The sequence below is a fragment of the Neovison vison genome, chromosome 6, assembly GCF_020171115.1.
Source record: "Neovison vison isolate M4711 chromosome 6, ASM_NN_V1, whole genome shotgun sequence".
Taxonomy (NCBI): domain Eukaryota; kingdom Metazoa; phylum Chordata; class Mammalia; order Carnivora; family Mustelidae; genus Neogale; species Neogale vison.
In genome coordinates this window covers 193,084,354-193,105,552 of record NC_058096.1, presented here as the reverse complement: position 1 = coordinate 193,105,552, position 21,199 = coordinate 193,084,354, and the positions used below count along the sequence as shown (strand labels likewise).

General features: G+C 42.6%; 1 protein-coding gene across 1 annotated transcript in view; it reads left to right on the top strand.

Annotated features, from left to right (window-relative positions):
• SYNPR (synaptoporin) overlaps positions 1-21,199 on the top strand; it is a 156,098-nt gene that overhangs the window by 29,367 nt on the left and 105,532 nt on the right. The window contains exon 2 of the mRNA XM_044253241.1: positions 8,175-8,299. Coding sequence (XP_044109176.1) covers positions 8,175-8,299 — 125 coding nt within the window. The remainder of the gene's footprint in view (positions 1-8,174; positions 8,300-21,199) is intronic.

Sequence of the window (21,199 nt, the reverse complement as noted above, 5' to 3'; positions counted from 1 at the left end):
GTCTGAAATGCCTCTCCCCTGCTGAAATCCTAATCCCCTCCTAAAACTGGGGTTTTTCAGGTTTTGGGGGAAACTTCTTCCCAGGGACAGGCTATTTCCAGAAGGGGTGGTTCGTTAATATGTTTGGCGTTGTGGAGCAGGGTCTTTGTTATCAGTATTCCGTTCTGTCATCAAAGCAGCTGCATACATACATACACGAATAGACGGAGTTGGATGTGGCTGGAAACCGCCCAGGAGTCGTAGTTTTGGGATCCCTGCTAGACCAAACCTGAAACAGCCCTGCCCTCCTCCATCCCTTTTTCCCACCTTGCAGCATCTGCCCTCGTGCCAACTGCACAGCCCGAGTGTTCCTCACTTGCCCACTTGAGAGTCTTTGACTTGCTGCTATCTCTGCCTAGAATACTCTTCTTCTCCCTCTTACCTGGATAAATCTGGCAGGTTTCCTGATTCCTCCTTAGCTGTCCACTTCTCCAGATAGCTATTCCTCATTTCTCCTCCACTCCTCTGCAAGGACATACCATAGGTGCCGTATTTTCCTCTAACATGCTCCAATGACACAATAAAACACTATCGCGGTGCCTTTTCATTCACTTGTCTGTATCCCCGAATACACAGCAGGTCCACTAGAGGTGGAGGTGGGAATTATATTTACTTATTTAGTCGACAAGTATTTAGGGAATGCCTGCTTCATGCCAAGCATTGTACAAGGTGGTAGAGATCCAGCAGTTGACAAAGATAAGTATGTTACCTTTCCTCGGGGACGTGGTCAAACAAAACATAAACAGATGAATAAATAATGCCAACAAAGACAGATTATAAGACATCTGTCTCTGTAAAAACAAAGACAGGGAATAATGGGGCCGGGGTTGGAGTGGACTGAGGGTCAGGAAGCCTGCTCTGGAGAATATGGTCAAAGAAGACCTCCTATTTATAAAGGAGCTCAGCTTATTTAGAGGGCTGGGGGGATGAGGGTGTGAAAAGCTGGAAGCTGAGAGGCATGAGATAAGGTGTGCCAAGAGGAACAATTCCTTTTATTAGTGTAATCCTAGGGCACGTTACAGTGCCTGAACAGTAATGGGCCCTTGGTCAGGGTTCGATAACTGTTTCAGTGACAGCCCCCGAAACAGATCCTGGGACAAGAATTTTGACTCAAGAAGTTTACCTGGAAGGTGATACCAAGAGGCACGATGATGAGGAGGGAGTTGAGACAGGGAAAGGAGGAAGGCCCATGACAGATATGAATGACCAGAGAGAGACGTTGCTGTAGACTACGGGGGCTCCATCTCAAAGGGCAGCCTCTGAGAAACTGTACTAAACATGCCTCAGAGTTTCCCCCAATAGAGGGGCAGGAACACTGGGGTTTTGTCCACTCATTTCTATCCCAAATTGGTTGGAAGCCGGCAGATAATTAAGTCCAGGGGACTTCCACCATGCCGCAGTCACAGGCCAGACGCCTTCCTGCTGCCCAAGGGGGCCCTCAGCAAAGAGGCTCAGGGGTTGGAGGGCGGAGCCTTGGGTCTGTGCATGGACCAGACTGGCTCCCTGAGGCTGCAGGTGAGGCTCAGCTGAGGCGCTAGAGACAAGGCATCAGGAGCTTCTGCTACAATAACTCTGTGAATAAGTGATCGAGTGATGAAAGAATGAATAGTCGTAGCCAGTGGAGGAGAAGAGAATCAATGCGATAAGCCCAAGGTGAGTGGTATGAAATAACAGGAAATATGGGATATGAGGGATGAGTCCATGAAATAAATCCAAAGCTCTTGCTCCTAGGGAGAGTCCAGGAAGGTCCCTCGGGAGCCACAGTGTGCTGGTGCCCAGCTGATGGTGCAGTTCTCCTTCTAATCACGTTTGCTGGTACTAAGAGGGTAGCTTGGAGTTGGCCATGGCAGGAGTAGTCACATCATGGAAACTGGCAAGTCAAATGCTAGAAATCAGTAGCATTCCTGGAGTTCTGGTTGTCAGTGCACAGCTCAGTGGCATCGTGAGTATGATGAGTACCTGGTTTCAATTTTCCAATCTCTGTCATACGAGTCTCCTTATTCTCACTTTCTTTCTTCCAACGTAGCCTTCATGCCTGAGGTTGTGCATCAGGCCATGGAAAATGTCCCCTCCCTAACTTTCCTGCAGACCACAGGTCCCTGTGAGAGCCATTAATCAACCTGATTTCCTGTCCTCCTCTAACCTATTGCTTTCCACTATGCCTCACAAATTAACCAGAACGATTAATAGCATCTTTCATTGATATTCCTTGTGTGGTTTAATTAGTTCTGAGGAGGAAGCTGCTTACCGTCTTTCCAGGGAAAAACCTTTGGTATCATTAAGTGTGCAAAGATGTGCCTGCTATGGCTGGTTTTGGTTTATGGATGCTTATGAAGCCAGAAAATGCAAAGGAATGCTTCTGTCTCTTTCACCAGAATATATTTCTAATCAGTCTGCATGCAAAGGAAATCTCTGCTGGTTAATTGTGTCCATTTAGAGAATAATTTTTTGTTGTTAGGAACAGAGCTGTAGATCACCCAAGACAGTAGTGAAATGAGAGTTCATCGCAGGAGATTTATTTCTGTCTCTTGAATTCAAGGGAAGTGAATGATCGGGACAGTGGCTATGATCATTGATTATCTCAGAATGTGCTGGAGGGTGAGGTGTCTGCTTTGTTTGAGATTTGGAAGCTTGAGGAAAGATAGCCGCATAAGGATTTTATAATTTCACTCGGTTGGGTAAATGGACTTTTACCTCAAGGTTATGACCCTAGTATCTACAAAGGTGAGTAGATTGCATTACCAGAAGGAACACAGTGCTGAGGATGTACACACAGAGCCCATGATGTGGAAAAAATGACTTCTGCGTGCATGTGCACACACACAGATTCCCTGTCTTCCCATCTCTCATCAAATTGCTTGTCGTCCCTGCAGACCCAGTGGAGGTGTTTCTCCCTAGTCCCTCTCTCATTGCTTCCTTATACCTCACATGGTCAGTCCCTTCAGGCTCTTCTCTCTCTTCAGACACAGGACCCGCCTCCAGTTTTCATTCCATCTTGGCCACATAGCTCCTCTTTCTCCCAGCATTTGCCTTGCAGAGTCAAGGATTTGTAAGACACACAGACCTTCCTCTTGTTCATTTTAACGGCCTCTCAGAGGAATGGTTGTGAAGCTAAGGAAGCTTCTATCTCTTTACAATGTCTTCCAAGAACCTTCTTCTAAAATCCTCCATCCAATCAAGAGTGGAAGGAGGGAAGGAGGGAAGGATGGAAGAAAGGAAGAGGGAGGGAGGGAGGATAGAAGGAAGGAAGGAAGGAAGGAAGGAAGGAAGGAAGGAAGGAAGGGAAAAGGGAGGGAGAACAAATTGAGCACAAAACATTCATTCTGCTTGACTAGTGAGCTTGCCTGTACGTGCCTGTGAGACACTGAAGAGAAACATGGAGAGCCTCAGGCCACTACAGCATCATGGTGCATTTCTGGGCAAAGAGGACTGGAACATTTGACAGTTACCTCCCACCCAGGTTTGTGGGAATTATTCTCCCTGCTCTTGTAGAGCTAATTAGAAGAATGCTGGCTCAGGGAGTCCAGAGACAGGACTAGCTCCAACTCTACTCTAGCCGGGTAGGGACAAGTGAACTTTCCTCTGGAGTTCTTGGATTCTTCAGTAGTGTGGTAGTAGTAGTAATAGTAGCAGAGGAAGAAGGAGGAGGAGACGCTTTAATGTTTGCTGAGAGCTGTGAACTTGACGCTTTACATAGGTTCTCCCGGCTAAAGCACGCCAAACTCTGTGAGGTAAACACTATTCTTCTCAGCCTCTTTCACGATCCGGTTGCCACACTGACCTTCCCCTGGCAAGTCTTTCCTCCCTTGGGGTTTCACTTGAGCTGTTCCCTCTTCCCAGAGCACTTCCCTCCTCTCCGCACAGCTTCATCCTCAAGGTCTTAGCTTACATGTGACTTTCCTCAGGTGTACCTCCCTGTCTAGAAGAGCCTCCCTCTGGGCGCCTGGGTGGCTCAGTGGGTTAAGCCGCTGCCTTCAGCTCAGGTCATGATCTCAGGGTCCTGGGATCGAGTCCCACATCGGGCTCTCTGCTCAGCAGGGAGCCTGCTTCCCTCTCTCTCTGCCAGCCTCCCTGCTTACCTGTGATCTCTCTGTGTCAAATAAATAAATAAAATATTTAAAAAAAAAAAAAAAAGAAGAAGAAGAGCCTCCCCCTGAAAACACATAACACGATTTGGAATTGCGTTCTTTCTGACTCTCCGCTATCCAGAATTGAGCTGCACAGTGAGCAGCGGCCTCTTTGTCTTTGTGTTTTCTCTTTTTTTTTTTGATAGTAACAAGAAATGCACCTTTATTTTTTTTTTTAATTTTTTTTCCAATTTATTTATTTTCAGAAAAACAGTATTCATTATTTTTTCACCACACCCAGTGCTCCATGCAAGCTGTGCCCTCTATAATACCCATCACCTGGTACCCCAACCTCCCACCCCCCCGTGAGGGGTTTGATGTGTTTTCTCTTTTTTATCTTCCTGTTCCCCCACGGCTGGAACCGAGTAAGGGCACCATTAAACATCTGCTGAATGAACCAGTGAATTAGTCCTGATTTAGGAGATGTAGGAACTGATGTTTGGAGAAGTTAAATAACCTGCTCAGTGTCAGACAGTTGAGAATTGGACCAAAACTCGGGTTCTGCCTGACTCCCACAACTGCTCTGTCCCCACCACCTAGGCAGGAGTGGCTGGGCAGACTTCTGGGAGGGAAACTGTGAGAGCCTTTCTGAGTTCCCTCTCACTGTACATTCCTCTTCAACACTAAGGGAATTTTGACCCACCAAAGAGCTTCCAGTCCCCTCTCCCCACTCTGTCTTGATGTATTCCAATTACAGAACTAGGCCCCTGGCTGATACAGTCTGAAGGAGTTGATTTACTCTCCCAAATATGGAATCAACCATGCCTGTAATACGTTATTCACTCAGCAGGATCTGACTCTCCGAGTGTTGTACAGACATTATCTGTTTAATCCTCACCCAACCCATGTGAATTTGATATCGGTCACACAGTGTGATTTCCCTTTAATCAGTAAAGACTGGGGGAAGGGAGAAAGTTAACCGGAAAGCCCGTAGGTATCTTATTTAACTGAAGTACAACATCTTGTGTTTTCAGAGCTCGATAGAAGTTAGAAGAAAAACTAGTAGCGTGTGCGGCTTTAATAGTCTGACACCTTCCTTCTATGCATCTAACATTTTGAATAGTTAAATACATACTTATCATTCCATCTTACGTTCATTACATGGTAGTATTAATAATACCTTACTGTATATAAAGCACTTTCATGTAAGATGAAAAGCCAAGGGTAGTTCCCTTGTAACTATTAAGCACTGAAATTAACAGGGCTTATCTTTATGTCCCTTCAACTCTAACTTGCTACATTTTCATGTTTCAAGTAATTTTTTTAAATGCACCTGCTTAGAGCCATTATCCTATTCTGCTACATCTTTAATCTGGGAATGCTAAGCTTCACACACACACGTGCACACACACACACACACGTGCACACACACACACACACTGGTGCCGTTAAGAGAAAGTAATGACACATATGTTAAGTGCTAGGCCCAATACCTGGCCCATAGTCGGCACTTAATAATGGCAAGAATAGACAACACCTTCTGACCTTGCCATGTACAAGTGCTGGTTACACACTTAGGACTCCTGTCCATGGAAGTTTCCATGTGTAACTACCACATCATCTCTGCATGAACTGAGAGGGGCTGCACATAAATATGTATTCATCTTATTGAATTCCCTCAGTGACTCAAAAAGACACAGAGGACATTCCTGTCCTTCAGGTGGACGCCTGAATGGGGGAAGGGCTGTCTCCATAGCCATACCACAGAGTTGGGGCTCCATTACCCCACTCTTTCTTCTGGAAGAAGTCTTTCCAAAGGCAGGATTCTGACATGGCACGAAGCGCCGAAACATCCTGTATTCTATAATGCAGCTTAGATTTAAGCACTGAGCACTTAAACTCACTTCCTCTTTATTCCTACCAATACTACGAGCTGACGGAAAGAGAGCATTTGGTCATGAGAAGTGAGCAGATGCACACCACAGGGATAAAAATCCTGGTTCTCTTCAGCCTTGGTGTTCTGTGTGTATCAGCCCCAGATGGTGGAGTGGCTTGGAGTAGCTTCTGAACGCCTCCTCAAATGCTATTGATGAGGCAAATTAGGAAGCAAAGCAAAGCAAAACAGATCAGTTTTTCTGGAGCGCTTGGATTCTGGTTCACTGGGACTGTTGGTCATGTCAGTTTAGCTAGAGAGTAAGTCTGAATTTCCTATTTTATGGCTTGGAACATCTTACCGCGGAGCCTTCCACATCCATTTGGAGTAATAGCATTTGTTAATGTTTATTGAGTCCTGTCCTCTGCCAGGATCTGTTCTAAGTGCTTTGTACACGTTAACCCATATAAACACAGTTTTCTCTTACTATATCTACTATGTTTTTTGGTCAAGTTGTTTCCATTTTTAAAATACTGATTTTAAAAACTAAAAACTTAAAACTGCCTCACACAGAAAAAAAAGAAAAAGAGGTCCCCAAATATTCCTTTCCCCGTGAAGGTTTTATCATTAACCACCTTTTTCCTATTTCAGTAAGATGGTCATTTGAGGCCAACAGCTCTGAAAGTCTTCACTACCGAGTAAAACTGAGATGGCAGGTGTTATGTATAATACTCCTTTGGCCTTCTGTGCTTTCTTTCTTTTCTTTTCTTTTTTAAAAGATTTTACTTATTTATTTGGTAGAGAGAGAGAGAGAGAGAGAGAGAGATATCACAAGTAGGCAGAAAGGCAGCCAGAGAGAGAGGGGCAAGCAGGCTCCCCGCTGAGCAGAGAGCCCAATGCGGGACTCGATCCCAGGACCCTGAGATCATGACCTGAGCCAAAGGCAGAGGCTTAACCCACTGAGCCACCCAGACGCCCCCTTCTGTGCTTTCTGACTAGACGCAGTAACATTGCCAGTTCCAGCAGCCTTCTTGCCCACAGCCACTCTCTGCTTTATATCATGAATAGCAAAATGACCCAGAAGAGTTATTATCAGTGCTGTTTTTACTGATGAGGAAACCAAGGCATGGGGAAATTAAGGAACCTTCCCAAGGTCACATTCCAGAGCCCGTATACTTAACCCTTGCACAATAATTCTGCTTAACTGTACAAAATGAGCTAGTGTTCCTAATGGGACCCCAAACTACCTTGAGAAGCTGAATTCCAAAATGAAAATAAAATAAGTGGGAGTATTGCAACATGGGTTAGTGTTAAGTGCACTTGATTGACTTTCTTTGGAAATGAGCAGGAAATACTTTTGAATTTAGACAAACTAAGCAGACAAAGTTTAGCATTTGCTTCCCATCTTGGGCCATCCTTGGTCTCCCAGATGTATCTTCTTTCTTGGAGCCTTCCCTGATTTCTTGCTCCTAACGTTCAGTACCTAATTCCCACAGACCCATGTTCTATACCGGGATAGACTATCACATTAGTTGGTAACCAGTCAACCCTTTTAATATTTGACAAAGAGCAACTAATACAGAGAGGTAACAATAAGGGAGGCTTTGAGGCTGACCTGTAATAAAATCAGATGCTCTGAAATAGTACCCTTTAGATACTCATCTACTCTTCCCCAGCCCTTTAGCTCTCAAATTCTGACTATGCCATTAAAAAACAAACAAACAAAAAAAAAAACAAAAGCAAAAACTATATTACTCCAAAAGATAAAAAATGTTAATTGCAGAAAATACAGATAAAACCAAAGGAAGAAAGCAAAGAGACACCTCAAATTCTTCCTACCTGGAGACCTCCGTCATTAATCCCTCAGTATATGACTTTCCCCTTGTTTTAATGTGAGATCCTATCTCTACCTTCTGAGGCATGACAGCTCTTTACACAAACATGGATATTTTATATCGCGTTCAGTTTTTCTCCAAGCACAGTTACCCCAGCTTGCCAGATTATTTTTTTCAGACACCGCCTCTGCAGTTCCCATCATCCTCCTGGCTTTCATCTTCCTGCCTGAACCATATATGATGCCATATTTTAGAAGAACTGTAACCTCTCTCAACCCAGACACTGAACTCCTATGACATACTTCACTAGATTAGTGTGATTCTAATAACTCTTTTCTTTTGTTTCTTTGTTCTCCACAGCTTTTTGCAATCTTTGCATTTGCAACATGCGGTGGCTATTCCGGAGGCCTGCGGCTGAGTGTGGACTGTGTCAACAAGACGGAAAGTAACCTCAGCATTGACATAGCATTTGCCTATCCATTCAGGTAGGGAATGGCTGTTCATGCTCACAGAGAGGGCACTTCCTTCTTTCTTATTTTTGAAGAAGGGGAGGGACAGACGGAAAGAGAATGGGAGAATCTTAAGCAAGCTCCATACCCAAGGCAGAGCCCGATGCTGGGCTTGATCTCACCACCCTGAGATCATGACCTGAGCCAAAATCAAGAGTCTGACCATCAACCAACTGAGCCACCCAGATGCCCCTACCTAGTATTTTTCTTTTTTAAGATTTTTATTTATTTGTCAGAGAGAGAGAGCATAAGCAGGGGGAGTGACAGGCAGAGGGAGAAGCAGACTCCCCACTGAGCAAAGAGCCCAATACAGGACTTGATCCCAGTGTCCTAAAATCATGAACTGAGCCAAAGTCAGATGCTTAACCGACTGACCCACCCAGGTGTCCCCTGGTATTATTTTTTAAAACAACTTTCAGCACGATGTTTGGCATCTCCTTAATCTACTGTCTTGTTCACTGCAGTTTAACTTTTATTGAGTAATCATTTTGTGTCAGACATGGTGCTGGCTCTGGAATTAAAGAAAAAGGTAGAAATTGTCCCCTGAAAACTTTTCTTAAATAGGAAAGTACAATGTTTTCCGATATCTTTCCCATGAGCCCTTGATATTTAATGTTTAATAAAGAAGAGAAGGAGGGAGGGAGAGAAAGGGTGAGGGATAATTTAAAAATGATATGATCAAATAAATTTAAGAAATACTTCTTAGAACTCTGCTTTTCTAATGCACATTTTGAATCACCAAGAGAAATACAACGTTTCCCAAATATGTTTGACCACAGACACCTTCTCTCACTGAGCATCTCAGAGGATCTGCGTGTCATGGAACATGTCCTTATTATACTGATTTAGTGAAACTTCCCTAGTCTAAAACAAAAGTGCCTCAGCTCATAGCCAATAAATCATGGGAAGTAGCATTTATACCAATATACTGAACGATTTTTAAGAGTAGAACTCAACAAAAGCTGCAAACACCTTTGTTCAAGTAGATACTCTCTAAACTAATAAGACAGTACAAAGCTCAGAAATATTAAGCATAGATTCCCTGGTAATTTGGTAATAAAAGCTCCCTGTGTGAGTAGAAATGAGGCAAATGGGGATGGGGGAAGAAGTCCTTGATACTTCTGAAGTTCTGGATGTGCTCCTTGGCTTATTGGAGAATGACCAAGCCAATGCACACTCACTGATCCATATGTGGGATCTAGGATAGAAGAAAAGAACTACCAATGGCTGGGATCTAGCATAGGAGATAAGAAATGTCCATGGCTGGACAGCAAGGGTAGGATGCTTGGTAACATTATTCGTGAAATCGTAAAGTCTGCATTGCCTTCTTCAGTGATTTTCTCCCAAATGATTGGTAGCAGCAGATGAGTCAAAGGTCAATCCATTAACATTTAAAGATCAGCAAGTCACTAGACGTTGAGCACAGGTCTCTCTGTCTCTCACACTGGAAGATAGTAATCAAGAGACCTGTTTAGACAGGAAAACAGTGCCTGTTTTGTTTTGTTTTTGTTTTTGGTGGAGAGCAGGGTAATATATTTAATTTCATGCAATCCTTGGCTAAGTGTATATTTGAAAATACATTCCAAGCACACAGTTTCTGGTATTGGGCTTAATTTTCTTCCCAAGATGTGTTACCAGCCCAATAAAAGGCAGCTGAAGAAATTGGATAAAAATGTTTATTGCCATCTATGAAGACAGGGGCCCACTTCTTTGAAATATTTTTACTTGGGTTCTGAGACAAAGATAATCCACCATTATTTTTTCAGTAGCAGACACTTGTCTTCCAACCACTTCCTTTCTAAGAAACTCTGTATTAGTTTTTCAGTAGCAGATACTTATCTTCTAACCACTACCTTTCTCAGAAGCTCTGTATCTAGAACAGATGGGAGTCCCCAAGAAAGCTGAAGCCAGTGAGGAAAGTGGCTTCAAGCATAGAGCTGGTCTTCCTTCACCCTCTCCCTGCCACACACATCGCCCCCTCCCCTGCTGCAGCACCTCCAGTATGTCCTTAGAACCCTAGGTCTCCTGTAAGCACTATAAAAACCACTCTTCTAGAAGAAAGCAAGAAAGCTTTTGGCACTCAGCTTACTACATCTGTATAGCACGTAGTGTCTACTATTCAGGAATCAAGATTAGCCCACTCATCCCACAGAGTATCTTGCACTTTTGTCCCATTAGTGTCCATCTAAGAGATACCCATACCATTCCAAAGAGGCTCTAGTTTTTACTAGAGTTGCAATTTCATTCATACATTTGGATAATTCAGAATGGTGTGCCATCATCTTCTTAGGGAAGCTGTCAGTGGTAAGTGACCACATCTAGAATCTATAGAGATTATTTTGGTGTCATTTGTTTCAGAAGCAGTTGAGTTAACAAGAGGCTAGTGTGTAAATCACTCAAAAGGTTATTTTCTCCCAAAACCTTACAAGCTAATGCCAATGATTTGGTCATAATCTGCGAAATAAAAAAAGAGTGTTCAGCAGCTTCTAACTATTCAGTTAATTGCAAACACAAGGAAGGCAATAGACTCTAATGCCAAGGCCGTAAATGACAGAGTGAAGAAAGCTACTTTTTTTTTTTTTAAAGATTTTATTTATTTTTTGACAGAGATCACAAGTAGATGGAGAGGCAGGCAGAGAGAGAGAGAGAGAGAGAGAGAGAGAGATTGAGAGGCTCCCCGCTGAGCAGAGAGCCCCATGTGGGACTTGATCCCAGGACCCTGAAATCATGACCTGAGCCGAAGGCAGCGGCTTAACCCACTGAGCCACCCAGGCGCCCTGAAGAAAGCTACTTAACTTCCTTATCAGATTATCAGGTGTGGGATAAAGGCAATTTAGAAAATGCTAGATAATTTACAAAATATTCACATGCTGCTTCTGATAAATATGACAAAGTGTGTAACTCCTTAATACCACTATATGTACATTTTTTGGGCTTATATCAGAAGGAATTTACATTCAGCAATATATTCTTTTTACTATGGGCATAAAACATTTGTCTTCTGACCTTCCTTTTGACTCCTGATCAAAATGAGCAAGAAATATTTAGCTGTTCTCTCACTTACTGTATGTGTTAATTTGGTTTAAAAAAAAAACTTACTGGATAGTTTGGAGGGTTCTGGATTCAAAATGTTTAGCCCTTTATACACAGAAGTGTGAAGTAGAGTTATTTTTTATGATAAGAATTTTAATTTTTATAGAAAGTATACTTGAAGAATGCCAACTAACACTCCGCATGGATCCTCGATCCATGTCAAATGGAAGCTAAAGGTTAGAGCAGAGAGTTTGTGGTCTATGAGAACAAAGATTTTCATGGCAAAGGTTAGTTCTGATGGGTCCATGTGATGAATAAATAAGTCTGCAAATTCTTATTGCAAGTCTGCTATATGCCTGCCAAACACTGTACTAGCCACCTTCATGTATATTATGTGATCCTTACACCAACCCAGTGAAGCAGATCACCATCACTCTGACTGAGAAGACTGAGTGGAGAAAAATTGGGACAACCTCACATAGAAAATCTAATCTAAAGTTTTAGATTTCATATATTCTACTAACTTGAATAAAAACTAAAGAAAACAATGTTCAGACTGTTTGAAGCATGGTAAGTCAGAGCAAAAAGTATGGTAGAGAAAAGTGACAAGGATGGAAAGGCGGTTCATGGAAAGATTTTAGAAGACCTGGAATTTCTAAGGGATTGAATAGAGACAAGGAGCTAAAGATGATGAAAAGAGAATCATGGGGAAAACCTTTTGAAGCAGAGAATGTAGATTTGGATTTGATCATGCAGAGTTTGGGGTGTTTTTCTGTCAAGAAAGTTTGTGCTAAGCCCATGGAAGGAGAGGTGAAGCCAGAATGAAGTGCAAAAGAGTTGTTTTCATGTAATGAAAAGGATGTCCTGGAAGAAGAGAGGTCACCAAGAGAAATGCAAGAATGGGAGTACAGTGCTCACCTCTGGGCTATGCCTGCAAATGAAAGAAGAGAGGAATGACTGAGGAAACCAAGAAGAGCCAAGCAGAGAAGAAGAGGTGAGACAACCAGCAAAGTGTAGGCTTCACAGTAGGTAAGAATGTGTCCTATGTGCTTCCAGTCAGCATGAGTAGCGCCACCCAGTACTTCAAAGAAGTAAAAAAGCAAAAACTATGAAAAGACCAGTGGATGTAACTGATAGTGGTTATTAAGGACTTCTTAGTGGAAAAGGAATTGTGCCAGACTGTTGAAGAATGACAAGGAGAATTCGGTACACTTTCCCTCAGACAAGTAGAGTGCAAAATTCCAGGGATTCTAACTGTCTTACCTAAAGCCTACATGAGATGATGTTTATGGAGAACATTCACCTCCTGCTTCTTGTAAGTAATTAGCTCATTTGATGATGTGGTGATTAACTTCCCACTTTGACTAAACAATAATAAATTTTCCAGTGTGTAAGGATCTCCCATTATTTGAGAACAACTGAATATAAAGAATACAAGACGGTTTAAAATGAAAAAATAAATTATTATGTCACTTACATGTCTTGAGGCCCCCCCCAGCAAAATTAAAAATAGTAGGTTTGCTGTCAATTTCAAGCATTATTATAGATTAAGGAGTACTAATTACTGCTTTAGCTAATTAACAAGATTGCCCTTGATTAATTTATCCTTAAAAAATATAACCAGAGATACAGAAAAGGAAATGTGTACAAAGGTATTTATTGTTGTATCATTTTAAGTTCTTCAAAATTAGAAACAATTTATATGCCCCCAAATAGGGAACCGGTTAAATAAATTGTGACCCATAAAATGAGAGACTAGAGTATCCACAATAGCCAAACTGTGGAAAAAGCCAAGATACCCTTCAATAGACAAATGGATAAAGAAGATGTGGTCCATATACACAATGGAATATTATTCAACCATCAGAAAGGATGAATACCCAACTTTTGCATTAACATGGATGAGACTGGAGGAGATTATGCTAAGTTAAATAAGTCAAACAGAGAAAGTCAATTATCATATGGTTTCACTTATTTGTGGAACATAAGAAATAGCATGGAGGACATTAGGAGAAGGAAGAGAAGGAAGGGAAAAATGAAGGGGGAGAAATTGGAGTGGGAGATGAACCATGAGAGATTATGGACTCTGGGGGGAAAATGGAGGGTTTTAGAAAGGAGGGGTGATGGGATGGGTGAGCCTGGTGATGGGTATTAAGAAGGGCACAGATTGCATGGAGCACTGGGTGTTATACACAAACAGTGAATCATGGGACCCTACATTGATAATGATGTACTGTATGGTGACTAATATAACATAATAAAAAAATGAAAAAAAAAAAAGAGAAGCTAGGAAGCCACTAAAAGTCATTTTCTCAAATAACATTTAAAGATAATGGAGACACTTTGGGCATTGTATAAAGTGACTAACCAGAAAACAAAACTATACCTATTTAATGATTTTGATTTTTATTTTTTACTACCTGGCTGTGACAGATACTGCCATGCCCTTATCGCCCAGTCCTTCACCATGCAAGCCTACACCTTTCACTGCAAGCTTTTATGACTGTTAAAAGTCTTTCTGTGGCCATGGGAACTTGCTTGGTCAGTATATAGGACAGACCAGAAGTGCTGGGGAGTTGCTCTCTCCTGAAGCAGCCCTCATCCAATAATAAATGTAAGTTGGAAGACAGAATCCCAACTTCCTCCCCTCTTATGCGGTACAACTCTAAAGCATGTTTCATAACATCTCTGAGAGGTATCCAGAAAATTAGCTCAGCCCACGGTGGAAATCTGGTCAGTAACACACCTTTTACTACCTTCCTTCCCATTCCTGTCTCAGTTCTCCAACTACTGGTGTTTTCAGAGATGAAGCCTCCAAAAACAGTTTGCTTTCATGTTGTGATCGCGGGTTCTACTTTGGGGTAGTCCAAAAGTATTGGGGTAGTCCTAAGTATTGATTGGGGTAGTTCTAAGTATTGATTGAATTACAAACATTAAAGAAAATGGGTGGATGGATGGATGGATGGATGGACGGACGGATGGACAGACATATAATAGATAAAGATAAATCCCTATTTACTCTCACTCAAAATTCATCTTGTGTAATTTTTTTTTCTCCCCCATCTTATGTAATGTTGATCATGTGAAAACCAACTTGGTTAGAAATCAGTACCTTCAGTTCAGAACATCTCCCCTTATGGTTTCTAGTTCAGGTTTCATATATGAAGCCAAAGTTGGTTTTCTGTATCTGTGGTATCTTAGCATATATAGTGGATTCCTTCCTTTAGAAGTCGTACTAGCATGTACTTTAACATCAGTTTCTGAAAAATAAATGATTGCTTAGATTTTGGAAGTGATCTATGGCACCTCCAAAATAAATTTTGTATTAGATACTTTATACTTTGTCAGTCCATTCCAAATATATTCTCTAAGTATAGTGGTTAGCCACACTTCTTTTCTCATGGCATAACCAAATAACAAAAACTAAATCATTTTTATGGAGATTATGTCATGATCATTGCATCAAAATGTTAATTTCTTTCTCTGTGGTAAAATTATGAATGACTCAAATATTCTTTTTATACTCTTTACATTTTCTAAATTTTCTACAATAAGATTTTATGACTTTTTATACCATTAATCTACTGAAACAATATGGTATAGCTTGAACTATAAAGATGGACTGCTGAGTTCAAATTCCCTTTCATAACTACTAGTTATGTCTTATTAAGAAAGTTGTCTACAGGGCGCCTGGGTGGCTCAGTGGGTTAAGCCGCTGCCTTCGGCTCAGGTCATGATCTCAGGGTCCTGGGATCGAGTCCCACATCGGGCTCTCTGCTCAGCAGGGAGCCTGCTTCCCTCTCTCTCTCTCTGCCTGCCTCTCTGCCTACTTGTGATCTCTCTCTGTCAAATAAATAAATAAAATCTTTAAAAAAAATAAAAAATAAAAAAAAAAGAAAGTTGCCTACATATTTGTTTTCTCTGCGAAACAGAGGCAGTGTTACGTATTTCACAGCAGTATTGTATTAAGTGAATTATATATGGGAAATGCTTAAAACAAGGCCTGGCTTTCAATAAGTTCTCTTTTAATATAATATTTTTACTTTCATCAAGAAAGGAATTAAAAATAGAGAGCTAAAAAGGATAATTATTCTAGTTAATTAGCAAAAATATCCCCAAGACAACAAAACAACCCCTTTATTATGTTATGTTTTACCCAGAAAAGTAGCTTCCCCAATTGTCTCTCTCCCCCATATGCAAACATTAAAAAGTGCATACATATTTAAGTGTCTCACGTTTATTAGCTTGTTTTTCGCTCTTTAGTGCTTATTTGGGTTGTCCTTGAAGGTATCATCAGGTCTGTATTTTTTTTCTCATTTAACTAATGGGAGATGAAATCCTCCCAAAGTGACAGAATGGAGAACGCTCAATGGCATTAGCACAGTACTTGCGGGGTTGTGTGGCCTGAGTGGGGGTAGGGGAATGAGATTCTAGTCTGTTCCTCATTATTTTTTTTTTTTAAGATTTTATTTATTTATTTGACAGAGAGAGATCACAGTAGGCAGAGAGGCAGGCAGAGAGAGGGGAAGGGAAGCAGGTCCCCTGCTGAGCAGAGAGCCCGACGCGGGACTCGATCCCAGGACCCTGAGATCATGACCTGAGCCGAAGGCAGCGGCTTAACCCACTGAGCCACCCAGGCGCCCCCTCTTCCTCATTATTCTTGAAATGGAATTTGAGATGGGGGTCTTCTGAGTTGAGGGAAAGGCAGACTGGGGTGCTCAGCTGGGCACTGGCTACAGAAGCCCTGTTCTCCCCTTTATAACCATAGCCACTTGCTCTGATTCTGCCACTCCTGTTTGGAGCATGGGTACAGGTGCAGGGTGATGCCAGGAGATCTGTGGAGCTTGGGCTATTACCTAGTAATGCTAGCTCTGTTGGGGGAAAAGCATTTTTTCTCTAAGATCCATACCCTAGAGCAGTGGTGATAAACTGTTCTTTTTATCATAAGGGCCAATTTGGGGAAAATAAAAATGTTAAGGGCTGCAATGTTTTATTCCTTGTGTTCAGGAAATGCTACATTTGCAATTACATTTAAGCATTTGTTTATTGTTTCTCATTACCGAAGGGTTTCACTCTTTTTGGCTAACATTTCAGAAACTTTATAACTACAATATCTCATCATAATGTTGTACATTAAAATAAATTTTGTGTATGATGAGACCTGGTGGTTCTATGGGGCAGGGAGAGCTAGGGAGATTTGCAGGTGGGGTAGCCAAAGGGTTAATGGTAGATTAAACACCTGGCTTCATATCCAAGCTCCGTCATGTAGTGGATGGACCAGTTATAATCTCCCTGGACCTAGGTTTCCTTATTATAAGAAAGAAATAATAGTACTTTCCCCTTAAAATGGTTGTGACCTTTCAGTTAAGTCATGTTTAGCATACATGAAGAGTTCACTGAATTGTAGTGTCCTTTTTGTACATGTGGTTAATAGTTTTTTTTTTTTTTTAAGAGATTTATTTATTTATTGGAGAGAGAGAAAGAGAAAGCATGGGCATGTACAAGTTGGGGTAGAGGCAGAGGCAGAGGGAGAGAAGAAATGCTTAAGCCGCCTCCCTGCTGAGCATGCCCCCCCCACGCCCCCGATGAAGGCTCAATCTCAGGACCCCAAAAATGTGACCACTGAGCTGAAATCAAGAGTCAACCACTTAACTGACTGGGCCACCCAGACACCCTGATTAAAAGTACATAATGCAAGGAACTGACCCCAGAGCATAGCTATAGACCAAGAATGAGGACAGCCATATCTGGAAGTTCCTGCAGTGAAGATAAGAACTGTCATTTGTAGTGTGTGTCTGCAGAGATCCCAGAAAATGTGTACTGTGTCTGATGCATGGAATGAGTTAGATGAAAAATTAGTGAATGACATATTACTGCCCCCCGACCCAACAGTTCCTCTCCTGACCTGTGTAGATTGGAGCAGTTACCTTGCAACACTTCCCCAAAAGGTGGGTTGTGGGGGGGGACTTAGGATGATCTCTTAGTCTGGGTTCTCACAGAAGCACCCCCTGACACAAGGATTTGTAGTTGTCTGGGCAGGTGATCCCTGGTAGCACCAGTAAGGCATGGTGAAAGGGAAGAAAACCAGTAAAGAGTAGATTCATGGGCAAGGTACCACCATGATCAATTGGGGCAATTGAGACTTCTAGGAAAACACAGATGATATGCTTCATAGTAATTCTATCAGGCAACTGATGGGATGATTATTTACCAACTCCTGTTGGCCATTGGTCAAAAACCACTATTGCAGCTCCTGTCAACTCCCTGGCCCTGCCTGCAGAGCAAGCCCACACAGCCCAATAAAGCCTACAGGCAGAGATCTCGGATGCTCACATTTGAAAACCATTATGGAAACCCAGAGACATGTGGCTGGCTAACTGATGGCCTCTCACAGGGTGGAGCATTCTTTAGTGTTCAGGGCCCTGAGCTACGTGGGCACATGGTGTGTATTGGTGAAGTGGACATAGCCCCTTTCCTCATAAAATTTACAATTATACAGGGATGGGAGAAAGACATTAAAGACATGGACAAAGAATACACACACAGAGAGAGTAGTGGTAATTTCCAGGAAGAAGATGAACATTGCACGGAGAAGCAAAATAAATATTGGTAGAGTGGAGAGAGTTAAAGGACACCTATATACAGGAAATGATCCAGAAGGGCCTCCCTGAAGAGGTAGCATTTAGGCCGGTAGAAAGAGAATAGGAAAGAACGTTTTCAGCCAAGGGAACAGCATGGACAACGTAGACAGGAAATTAAGAAGATATAGGAGATTGCCAGAGGAGCGGTGCTGTGTTAGATTATCGGGTTGGGGAAAGCCTCCCTGAGAAGTGACATTGGAATGCAGACCTGCAAGAACTGAGAAGGGGGAGAGCACGCAACAGAGCTTGCCTCAAAGACCCTTCCTGGGAGGTGGAGGAGCAAGTGTAGAGGCCTGATGTCTGAGCTTGGGGAGAGTCTGAAGGTCAGCAAGGAGACCAGCTTTACTGGGTTGGAATGAGGCTGACAGAGAGAGGCAGGAGATGAACTTGAAGATGCAGAGAGAAGCTGGATCACACAGGGTCTCATGGGATAATATGAGGAATTTGGATTTTATAAGGGGTGAAATGGGAAGTCTTTGGAGGTTCTGAGGAGCAGAGCCATGCAACTTTATGTTTTTGAAAGATCTTTCCTTTGGCTATAAAATACAGTCTTAAGGGGGCATAAGGCAGTGGTGGAGTCAGGGAGACTAGTTAGGCGACAGGAGCAACCATCCAGGGAAGTGCTGGTGGTGGTTTGGACAGGGGTGGAGGTGGTGGAGAGGGGGCTGTGTGGTACATAGGGCTTCTCATTCACATCATCATCCACGTCTCACATCCATGGGAATTTACATCTACAACTCAATACTGCAGGTCACCTTTTCCCAGATTTCTCCATTACTTTTGCCAGTAACGTTGGGTAGCATTTGGTGAGCATGGAGGCCAACTTCGGCTTATAGGCGCCTTCCAGTGCCATGAGTTTTTCAACACTGTGTATCAACCAGGATGGTCAGCAACACACACATAGGCAGCCAGCTGACCTAACTTAAATGGAAACTTGACAGGACTCCATTGAGACGTGTTTACACCCACATTTCAGACAGCCGTAAGAAGTTTATAAAGTGGACAATAATTCTACTACTTGAAATACATTTGTAAACACATCATTGCTGGTATCAGTCATGGTCCAGCTGGGAAAAGAGAGCTCGTCTCCCTTGGCTCAATTTTGAAAAGTTAAGATAGGAAACAGGGTAGACAGGGGTTGAATGATCAGAAGGGGGACCAAGAGGCAATCCAGAGGTTAGCCACTGTGAGACTCCACCACCGCCTCTAAGTCTTGAGCAGGAGATGGTAAAGTAAGGTTCTTGAGCCACATCCAGCCACCCCACTGCCTTCTTCACATGGTATGTGTGAGCTGAGAATGCTTGATATATATTTGTAGGCACCTACAAAATATCCTCAGTTTTGCCTATGGACAGGTGTTTACTGACCCTCGAGCAAGAGCAAGAGCAAGAGGCATAAAGGGAAGAAGGGGTCTTATGAGAGCAGAGGTTGGAGCCTGTGGGGCAGAATCTGGGACTATGGAAGGAGGAGGCATCCAGAAGGAGCATGAACCATGAAAGAGACGCAGCCACCCCTAGAGATGCTGCCCAAAACAGCAAGAAGAAGGGGGGGGGGGATACCCTGGCTTCTCCCATACTGCCCCTCTCTAGGCTCCCACTGGAGCTTCCTATTGGCTGAACCTAATTGGAAGCCAATTGGTAAGGCAATCAAACCCCGAAATGCAGAAAAGTGCATGGAAGGAGGAGAGAGAGCTGAGAACAAACACACAATGACCAGCACAGAGTTCCAATTTGAACCTGTTTTGCTTATTTATAAAATGAGAAAACTAAACTGAAATTTCCTTTTTTTAAAGAGGATTTTATTTAGTTATCTGACAGAAGGAGAGAGAGAGGTAAAGAGCACAAGCAGGGGGAGCAGCAGGCAGAGGCAGAGGGAAAGGAAGGTTTCCCACTGAGCAGGGATCCCCATGCAGGGCTGGATCCCAGGACCCTGCACCCGAGCTGAAGGCAGACACTTAACTGACTGAGCCACCCCGGCGCCCCCTGAATTGAAGTTTTTTTGTTTGTTTGTTTTTTGTTTTTAAGATTTTATGTATTCATTTGACAGAGAGAGATCACAGTAGGCAGAGAGGCAGCGGGGGAGGAGGGAAGCAAACTCCCTGCGGAGCAGAGATCCTGATGAGGGGCTCGATCCCAGGACCCCGAGTTCATGACCTAAGCCAAACCCAGGCACCCCTGAACTGAAGCTTTCTTAAGAGTAAATTAGACCTTGGGTTTTGGACATTGGGGAGGGTATGTGCTATGGTGAGTTCTGTGAAGTGTGTAAATCTGGCAATTCACAGACCCTGGGGCTAATAATACATTATATATTAATAAAAAATTTTTAAAAAATTAAAAAAGAGTGAATTAGACCACTAATTCTAGGAGGATGGAAATACATTGATCTCCTTCTTAGGGCAACGGTGGTACTTGGTCTTGGCCAGGAACCCTGATCATGCTACTGCTGCTGCTGCTTCAGAGAAAGCAGAAGGAAATAGGAAGATTCCATGAAATTAATTTATACAAGTCTCTTTCTTCCAACTTCACAGGGATTGCACTGGTATTTGTCCTATTTAGGTAAAATCTGAACAGGCTTTTCAAGACCAGGATTGGGACGGTGGCGGCACTTACTGAGAATGATTGGGGGGGGGGCACTTACTGAGAATGATTGTTCCTTATGTAATCAAGGCTTTTGTTTCTATGGAGCTCCCTGAGGGAGTTGACAAGTGGCAGAGATTAAATTAGTGTATGCTGAGTGAGCCTTTTATGTCATTCTTGGTCTCACTGTGTGTCATTTTACAGAGCAGGCATGAGGGAGTGTAGTGAACCGAACTCATTACCTGGGAGAAGCATTATACCTCAGAAGGATGCAAACATGGCTTTTTTTTTTTCAAAGTTATAAAATTAAGTTCTAGTTTTATCTTTTGTCTGTTTTCCTTCCAAGAATTCGAGCAATTCAAGTTGCTAGAAAAGAACAAAGAATCTCAGGAAACAGACTGAGGGTTGCTGGAGGGGAGCGGGTGGGAGGGATGGGGTGTCCGGGTGACGGACACTGGGGAGGGTATGTACTATGGTGAGTGCTGTGAGCTGTGTAAGACCGATGACTCACAGACCTGTCACAAGACTCACAGACCCTGAAACAAGTAATACGTTCTATGTTAATTTTAAAAATTTTTTAAAAAGAAAGAAAGAAAGAAAAGAACAAAGAAAGTCAGCTATAGTAA